Below are 10,761 nucleotides of genomic sequence, written 5' to 3' on the forward strand. Positions count from 1 at the left end.
AAGACTATTAAAAAATCTGGTTCTGATTTCAGACACAGTTACACAGTCAGTCTAAAACTAAGTCTCTAAACATGATCTTCAGAGACATCTGTGAACTGAAAAGAAACTTTCTTAAGCTGTAATTACTTAAGATTACTTATCAAATCACAATCTATAAAAGCTTTTATAAGTTTGTATTTGAAATTGACTCATAAGTCTGACTGTGTAATATAAAAGATGAAGAAGCTGTTATTTATACAATAACAGATCTCTATTACACTGAAGTCAAGAACTGACTGAATTATCTAGAAAATGATTATAAGAGATTTCACTGATCTATTCTTATGTGATTCGGAAGAATGTACGACTGTCGGATAATAACGCGGCCGCTTCCGAACTACTAGTGTACACATATGAGTGTAAAGAGGCCATAGCAGCCGCTAATTAATTTAGTGTATGATATTACAATATATAAGAAGCCGGTGTACACCTGTAATCATATACTGACTTAAGCAATCTTTGAATTACATCTGATAGTATGTCTAAAAATCAGTGAGAAGCACAGGCTTCTTCAGAGCATGATAATTCTGTCTATAAAGTGATTCATAGTTATCATGTCAGTGTGGTTCTAGAACATCTCAAAAGATAGTGTATAAAGAGCAGTGAGTAGAAGAGCATTCAATTGATACTGCTTCACTTATTAAGGGAAAACTTCACACTCAGATGAATGTCACATATGTGAACAGATGAGATGTGAGAAAGAAAATAAGAGTGATGAACCAGATTCAAAGAAGTCTGCTCTCTACTTGAAAGAAGAATAAAAAGAAGAAGATAATCATCACTGAAGTTGTATGATAATAACAGAAATTATATAATAATATAGTGATATAATAACACAGTGATATAATAATAGATATCATATAATTAATGAGAAACTTGAAATGAATATCTTTTCTAGTTAATACAAATAATACTCTTCTCTGCTATCTGAACTAAAAGGTATACAGAATCTCTCAGAGAGTTTACTCAAAGTAGTAAGAAAAGTGACTGAAACTACTAAATCAGAATCAAAGCTCTGTATATATATGAGAATTCTAAACAAGATTGATGCCTTGTGTACACAGTGACAGACTGAGACAGAAGTTAAACAATAATTAATATTCTCTGCAGATTAAGTATTCACTATGAAGAGCTTCACTGACATAATTATCATTATTAATAAGAATAGAGAAAACCAGATCTTAGGCCTGCAGTGAGAGATTGAATGTTTACATAGATAGATAACTACATTAAATCTGAAGATCTTATTATAATTGTTCATAATCTCTTCAGAAGTATACATATTATCAGAGATCACTGTGGAGAATGAGAATTCAAGTATGAAATATATTAAGTCAGAAGATCTGCTGAAGTTATCAAGCTTTAATAATAACTAAAAAAATAATACTGTAATCAGCTGACTAAGTCAGATATGATTATATTATCAGATTGAATATAAACTCACAGACAGATAGTTAATGAAATTTTAACAAGTCTTAAGATTTACTATATTTCTATATGAAAAAGTGAAGTTATTATAAATAACTGATGAAAAGATAAATCTCATAGATCTGAAGTAATATTCATTCTTATAAATATGAAATAAGTTTTTCAAATAAATCTTATATAACTTTGAGAAAGTGAATATATAAGATAAGTATTATAAATACTTTACTGAGTGTAGATAAGTAAATAATCTTACATTATACTTTATACACTTCAGCTTACACTATTTCATATTAAATGAAGAGCTTTCAACATCTTTCTATTTACAGATCTTTATTCATAATCTTATATCTGAGTTAAGAGTGAAATGAGAATGCTTAATCTCATAACTAAACACAGTGAAAGAAGCATATAATATTCTTATTATATAAGAATAAGTAAGTCAATTATAATAGAAAATACTGTAATCAAGTATATCTTAATAAAGAACAGATAATCAGACTTCTATAATATAAGTTATACACTTAGATACAATAAATCTAGATCTGAATACTATTATTAAAGTATTAAATTCTCTGAAAAAGAGATTCTCTGAGTGAAAATCTTGATATTATAAGCATCAAGCTTGCTTTAACTACAGATATTAAAATCATGATATAAAAGATTGTACTCAGTATGCACAGTTAAGAGAAGTAAGAGAGTTAAAAAACTAATAGAATCAGTGAGCTCAGAGACACTCACTGATATTCTATAAAAAATCTTCAAAGTGAAAGAGATGTCTGTATTAGATAACTCTCTGAATTCTATGAATATAAAGAAGAAGCAGGCTTCTGAATAAGATATGAGTAAGAATAATAAAGTGAATACTCATCTTAATATCTTGAGATCTGAAATATTAATGTATAGAGAGCACTTGAGTAAGAATTAAGAGATGACTGTAAAAGTGTTAGCAGATACAGAAGCTTTTATATAATATATTAGTAATTATATAATCTGAAGATTGAAAGAGATCTGTTAAGTAAAGAATCTCTGATGTATAAGATTATCTAATAGCTGATATTTAATATTATCTGTAAGAGTAAGAGTTTTCTTATACTTCAGAGAATAATCTTACTATAATTGAGTGTGAGAGCTGCAGAACATAAAATACAATCTTATTCTCAAACTTAATTAATTTCAAAGATTCAATTTGTAGATTCAATAATATACATGCTATATATAGTTAATCAATAGAAAGAAAATGATTCATATAATTCTATTAACTAATATGAGAAGAACATTTCACATCTCTGATATAGAAGAATTAAATCTGCTTATATATTAATAAATAAAGAGAATGATTTATAAAACCTCATCTGAAAGCATTCTGTATGTTATATAAGATCTGAAAGTGAAGAAAATCAAGATAAAAGATATGTGAGAGAATAAGTGTATAAAGAAGCTTCTGAAGAAGTATGAGAAGATCTTCTAAACAAATCTTTCACTGAAATTGTCACTGAAACAAGAATTTATACATGAGATTGATATAAGAAATGTAAAATCAGTCAATCAGAATGCATATCCTCTGTTATAAACATATTTTAAAGAACAGAAGTGTCAGATCACAGACCTTCTAGAATGTGATCTTATATAACTCTTATCAAGTATATGAGACTTTCCAGTTCTATTCATGAAAAAGATAAGTGAAGAGTAATAGATATGTATCAATTACTGAGCACTTAACAAGCTTACAATCAAGAATAAATATTCACTGTCACAGATTCAATAACAGTTAAATACAGTTGAAAATATTCAATATCTATCAAAGATCAATCTTCTCTCAGAATACTAGCAGATTCATATAGATAAACTGTCAGTCTCATGAACTATATTTAATATACAATAAGAGAAGTTCAAATTCCTGATAATATTATTTAGTCTGATAAATGCACTCATTATCTTTTAAATAATGATGAATACAATTCTTTATAAACAGAATGAAATCTTATATCTTATATATCTTGATAATATTCTAGTCTTTTTAAACTTATATAACAAATATCTGAAGCATCTTAATGAAGTACTTACAACTCTGACAGAGTATAAGCTCTATATCAAATTAATAAAGTATATATTTGAAATGAAAGAGTTGAAGTTCATAGAATATATAGTGAGTGATAACTATATACACTTTATCTCAGAGAAATTGAATGTTATAGTAAATTAACTATGACTGAGAAATATATATTATGTACAACAGTTTCTTAAGTTAATCTCATATTATCACAGATTCATCAAGAATTTTGTATGAATATCTGTATCACTCTCAGATCTCTTAAGAGAAATAGATGCAAATCTGTAAAAGAAGAAGTTTCATTTAATCATCTGAAATATTATATGTAAAGAGGCTTTTCTCATACTGAGAGAACATGTAATAACATTCTCAGTGCTTATTCAATCAGATTATGATAAATCTTTCTATATTAAGACAGATGTATCTGAATAAGCTATCAGAGACACTCTTCTACAGATGAGTAAGAATGACAAGCTGTATCTAATAATATATAATGATAGAAAACTATCAGACACTGAGCTCAATTACTCAGTATATAAAAAGAAATTACTAGCAATTAAGTACATACTAGCATTGTGAGATAGATATATTAATAATAAGTATATAACAACAGTGATCATAGATTACAAAAGTCTCATTTATCTATAATTAATAATAAAACCTTCTAAACACTTAGCACATTGAATCTCAGAGTTTTAAGTGTATAATCTTCATATTAAATACTGAAAGAGATCAGATATAGTGATATCTGATACAATCAGTCACAGATCTGATTTCATGAGTGAGAATTCTGTGAATCAGACATAAGAAATGTTTGTGTTAAATATACTGAGAGAATGCAAGAAATCAGAATGAGTGAATATCATGATCTCTCACTTAAAGAATGACAAGATATCAGATGATAAGTGTCTTATAAGAGTAGTAGAAGAGATACTTCTGAACTTCAAGCTGAAAAAATTAAGAAATGAAAACAATATTGTGCTTTACTTCAATCTAGAATATATAGAAGCTCTCTATCTAGAATCTTCATTTAGACATGACTTGATGACTTGCATGTATAAGAAATTCAGTCACTTAGAAAGCTCTGAACTCATGAGTGTACTCAAATTAAGAGTATACTGATCAAGCATGACTGAGAACATTCAGACATATACTCACAAGTGCCTGAATTATCAGATCATGAAAGAATCTAAGAAAGAGTTAGAATATGAGAAAGTACAATATTAGATAAAGTGTACAATACAACTGTTTAAACAATAAGAGATGAATCTCATAGACATATTACTATAAACATCAAATAGAAATTGATAAATAATCACTGCTATTGATTACACTACTGACTGATCAGTTATGAAAGCAGTTTCAGAGATAATAGAGAAGATGATGATGAAGTTTCTACATAATGAGATCTATGTTAACTATGAAATGCTGTGTGAGATTCTAACTGATAACAGTGCAAATCTTGTAGAAGAAGTGATGAGACATTTCATAAGTCAGTTATAGATAAGATATTGTAGAACAACATCATATCATTCACAGATGAATAGAAAGATGAAATACTTGAATGAAATCTTGAGCAACATGCTGATAAAATATCTAGTGAGTAAGTCTATAAGACTATGAGATGAATATCTCAGGCAGACACTACTGATCATGCAGATTCAACAGCATGCAGTCTTCAAGCATTCATTATTCTACCTGTTGTATGAATTGCATTCACACATCTCAGAGAATGCTTTGAAAAAGATGAAAGAGAAAACAGCAGTTACAGACACAGTAGTAGCAGTTGTGAATACAACAGTCACAGACACAGAATCAAGATTGAAAGAGATTAGTCACATACATGCAAAAGCTAATAAGTTACTTCTGAATTAAGCAATTCAATCAAAAAGAAGACAAGACTCACTTGTTAAGAAATTGAGTCTCAAGATGAGAATGTAAGTTCTCATATATAATAAGAGTTCTGAGAAGTTTCAATCTAGGTGATTTGAGTTATATAAAATACTCAAATCATATTCTCTGAAAATATATGTATTGAAAGAATCAGAGAGACAGATCTTACACAACTTAATTAATAATTCATAACTTATAAAAGCAAAGATATAAGATCTGAGTGAATTATAATTATCTACAGTACTATTATCAGTGTTGAAAAAGAAGAGACTTATAATTGAAAAGTCTCACAAAGTAAGAGAAATCATAGATGCTTATGAATCAGATGATCTCACTTATTTCAATCTTTTTATAATTATAAGAAAAGAATGAGAAGTAATAAAGAAATCAGATAAATATCATACTTTAATAAGTAATGAGACTGTAGCTGATCATACAATAACACACTGCAGACAGTAAGTATAACACAGTAAAGAGTGATCTCAGAGCAGTAGACTTGCACATGAGTCAGATTACAGAAGAAAAAGAAATTCAGAGTTGAATTCAACTGTTTACATCAGTTCAATTATGAAGATTATAGAGAATGAACTATCTGAAACATCTGTGAACATGTGAGACTAAGTCATCTTAATCTCTGAAAACACTCAGAGATCAGATGAGATTAGTTTCAATGAGCTATTCACTGTAGTAATCTAAGTGAGTAAAGAGAGACAGTATAATATATAAGACAGAATTATAAAAGATGAAAGCTGCTGAATCTAGTCACTGAATACTGTACTATATAGAGATTATATAAGAGTAGTGACTAGCAGATAAAGAAAAAGTGTAAGAAAAGAAATAATAGATTGATTATTAACTATAAGAGTCAGTTATAAAAGATAAATGTTATCATTAGATTAGACTGGCCGCCGGGACCATGAATTTCACATTTGGTCTCATTTGGTCTGGTTTCATACATTTCTTGGTGTGAGTCCCATCAGGACCAAGCCTCAAAAAAATCTGAAAATAAACCATTTCTGAGAGAAATGATGTGAAAAATGACCAGATTTAATTCAAGAACAGTGAAATGAGAGTAATTTTCCAGAATAAACTGTGAAAGATGATCATTCTTTCAAAATCAGAATGAGACTGAGACTGAAGGTCAAAATCAGTCTCATTCAGTTCATTCAGTGATTGCTTATATAATCAGAATTTGATAATGATTATTGATAACACTCATGAAATAACTAAATACATTCTTGTGCAAGTTTATTCTTCACTTTCTCATGAAAACTACACTTCTCTGATATACTGTGATCAGAGGTATTAAACTGTCCGATAATTTCATGTTTTACAATCATGAGTTTCTTGATTGTTTCTTCTTGTAATTGTCTCTGATAATAGTGATAAATATCTTGACTTGAGTTGAACTTTCACTTCATTCTCATCTCTGTCAATGAAATTGTCAGAATATCATGCATCATCAGTGCAATAGTTGAATATGTACTCTTAACAATTTTTCATAACTCTAGAATTGATTTGATGTGTAAATTTGTCAGATCATCTTGAAGATAGCAGTCAAATTCAGTTTTATAAGCATGTAGTTTTGCCTGATTTTCAGTTGCAATCAATATATGTAAGTTCTGTTTCAAAGTTAGTATTATAGTTCTATGTGATATGAAGTATTATCAAAGATTGTTACTTACTAGAGAATTGTATTTCACTGTCTTCACATCTTGAACATCTGCTCATTCAAATCTCTGATAGTTGGCATTGTAGTAGTCTCAGACTAATTTAACATATAAGTCTTATTTCTCCTCTGTTCAATCTTGAGAAGTGTAGATATTAACTCAATGAGAGAGATCTAGTAGAGCTGCTATAGCATAGTACTCTGCAAAAGATTGTTCTGTTTTGCTGTAGTAATATACTAGTTTATCTCTTACAGCAACAATAGCCTGTACTATAGCATTATCTCAGACTGAATTTCTTTTTGAGTGATTCAACTGCTTCTCAAGATGAGTAAATAAACTGTTATACACTCATCAGACTGACTGCAGCATTGATGTATAAGTGATTGAGACTGTCTTTGTTATCTTATAAAACTGAAACAGTAAATCAATCACATATTTCAACTGAGTTTACTTCATATCAGAAAGTTTCAATATCTGAATCTTTTTCTGATCAGAGTGTTACACTCAATAATCAATTATCTGATGCAATTGAAGAGTCTGAATAGTTATCTTATATATTGAACTTCACTGTGTTCTAACATTCTGTATCATATTCAGTGATGTGACTGATTTATTTATTTATTAAATATCATGAAATCATTGTTATTGTTTAGAAGAGATACAAATTGCATTAGCAATGTTTTGAATCTATGATATTTAAATTATTAGTCAATCTATTCAAAATTAACAGTAGTGTTATCAAAAAGTGTTATTAAAAAGCAATATCAAAAAGTGTTATTAAAAAATATTATCTTTTGCAAAGTGAATGCAAAAGTTACTTGAGTAATCACTTTCATCTCATTCTCATCTCAAGAATCAGTTATCTCATTATTCTTTATCTTGATGTTAAGATTCTTTATCAGTGTTTGCATCACAAGTTGAACCACATGAGCAATGCAGGGAATATGACCTTGTTTATCATTTCAGGAATACAAAGTCAATTTTTGCTTTAAGCTCTTCATCATAGTGTAGTTATTTGCAGCATTGTCAGTTGTAATTATAAGAAGACTGAGACTAATATCTCAATAGTCATTTTTAATCACAGTCATTAATATCTCTGTTATATAATCCTCAGTATGACTACTGATCAATGATTCAAATTCAATTAATATCTCTCAATAAGTTCAGTTCTTATCAATGTAATAACATGTAACTCTTATAAATGCAAGATTGTTTATACTAGTTCATGTATTCACTCTGAGAGACACTCTTCAATGATTCTTCAACTCTGATTCTAGATGTTGTATATTAACTTTGTAGTGTGTCTTGAGATTGGACTGAAGACAGAATTGATGTGAAATATGAAGATTTGAATTAAGCATTTGAAGAAGTGTTTGAAATTCAGAGTTTTCAATTGATCAAAGAGAAAGATTCAGAGATATACACATGTGAAGTAATTATTCACAGAAGTTATCAGATAAGAGTTATGAAATCAGAGTACTGATACAGAGTTATTTTCACATGATTTTCTTCAAATTAGAAAGTTAGTGTTATTAAAAATCATTACCTGGTAGAGTAACTTATCAGCTCAGTAGTAATTTTCTGATTATTTTTCTTTTATTATCTGTATTCTGATGACTTCAGATGTCAGGAAATTTCTTCAGAGTCATGATCAGTTCATAATAAATGTTTCTGAATGAAGTTACAGTGATTGTAGCAGAGAGATAACTCTTCAGTAATCTACAATACAATCTGTTGATAATTATTTCATAGTTCATCTTGATATTTGTATTAAGTTTTTCATAAATTTCATGATCTGAAATCAGATGTGAAGAATGAAGTGATCATTCATCATGATTGAAAGAGAGCATTCTGTGTTAAATTGTAAACAACATAGACTTTGTGATTCATAGTGATTTCTTAAAGAGTTTATGAATCTTCAATAGAAGTAAAAGAAGTGAAAGAAGTAAATTCAGAAGATATGATAATAATTTGAGAAAGATAATAATTTATTTTCAATAACTGATCACTGATGTGTGTAAGAAGAATTAATATAAGAGAAAATAATCTTATTTCTTAGCTTAGTTATAATTTTAGTACTAACTCAGATTGAATATCATTGATGTATAAAAGTAAACAAATAATCTTGATTAATCTCTGTCATATTTCTTAAAATATATTAATATTGTGAAAGAGAGTGTTACTAAATTGCATTATTAGATGATATCATTAAAAATATATTAATATTGTGAATATCAATATTGAAAAAATGTTGATACTTATATATTATAGTGATTTGTGAATCATGATAGTTAAATATATATATATATATATATATTGTTCCTGACTTGATTACAACTTGTACAATAATTTTTAAAAACTCAAAATTAATTTCAATTATTAATAATTATGAACTTATAACTAACTAATATAAAAAGAAAAAAACTTTTTCTACTCATCATCTTTCTTCTCTTTCTCATTCTTCTTATCATTCTTTATAATTCACTTCTTATTCTTCTTCTTCTTCTTCTTCTCCTCATCTGAGATGATAATCATCTCAAAATCTCTCTCTACTGCCTTCTCAGAGAAGAGTTCCTGCTGCTTTCTCTCAGCCAGATCAATCTGCATCTCAAAATCCTGCATTTCCTGGTCTGCTGTCTCAGGTTTCACTTCAGTGATAAGCAGATTGACATGCTCAGAGAGCAGGGCTGTCTTCTCAATGTTCTGAATTATAAAACATATTTGAGACCTGAACAAGGCCTCAATTCTCTTCTTCTCTGCCAGCTTCTGCTAATCAATTAGAGAACAGAAGTATTATCAAAAATTGTTATCTCTCAATAAATAAAAAACTTATCAGTTTTGACTTCTTTATCTTCTACTTTAACACTCTCTCAATCTTCTTCTGCTGTTACTTATTTACAGTAATACTCTTCTTCTCTCTCTCTCTCTTCATCTTGATCTCAAATCATTCTCAGAACTTCTTCTGATCTCATCACTACTGTATAAGACTCTTCACTGTCTTCTTCTTCAATCTCTCACAGGCAGTGTTATTCATATTATTTCTATACTTAGTTCAGTCTAAATCTATCAGAAGTATTACTTAAAATCATTATTATTCTACTTTCTTATAGAGTCTCTTCAAGACATTATAATGTGTTTTATGATCTGTCTTCTCTCACTTGAATATCTTCTTCTTCTCTCTCTTCAATCTGTGATGGTGCTCACGCGCCTTGATGATCCGCAGAACTGCAGAATATTTGAAGAGAGATGACATGATTGATTTCAGTAAGTGTTGAAGAGAGGTAAAGGCAGAAGAGATGATCAGAAATAATATAATAATGATGATGATAATAATGATGATAATGATGATGATGATGATGATAATAATAGTAATAATAGTAATGATGATAATGATGATAATGATGATGATGATGATAATGATGATGATAATAATGAAAGAGAAAGTGCATTGAAATATATTACTGACTTATCAAATATAAAGAGACTCAAAGAAAATATTAACAGCTTTCAATGATGTACAGAAACAGCTACAGTGTTGTATAGCAACATTATCTTTATTCAATGCATGCACTGTTGATATTCTTTGTATACAGTTATCATATAATCTGTATCAGAAATATATGCAGAAAACAGATCTTTATTACTAGAATAAATAGTTACAGCAATTCTCTATTTTCATAT

General features: G+C 28.5%; 1 protein-coding gene across 1 annotated transcript; it reads right to left on the minus strand.

Moving 5' to 3' along the window:
- Positions 1 to 9,561: 9,561 nt before the first annotated feature.
- On the minus strand, positions 9,562 to 10,333 carry BDCG_16173 (uncharacterized protein; the record flags this gene model as incomplete). Its single annotated transcript, XM_045425432.1, has 3 exons — positions 9,562 to 9,849; positions 10,076 to 10,121; positions 10,239 to 10,333. The coding sequence occupies 3 exons, from the start codon at positions 10,331 to 10,333 to the stop codon at positions 9,562 to 9,564; spliced, it is 429 nt and encodes a 142-aa protein (XP_045279232.1).
- Between the last annotated feature and the right edge of the window lie 428 nt (positions 10,334 to 10,761).

The sequence above is a fragment of the Blastomyces dermatitidis genome, assembly GCF_000003525.1.
Source record: "Blastomyces dermatitidis ER-3 genomic scaffold supercont1.1, whole genome shotgun sequence".
NCBI lineage: Eukaryota > Fungi > Ascomycota > Eurotiomycetes > Onygenales > Ajellomycetaceae > Blastomyces > Blastomyces dermatitidis.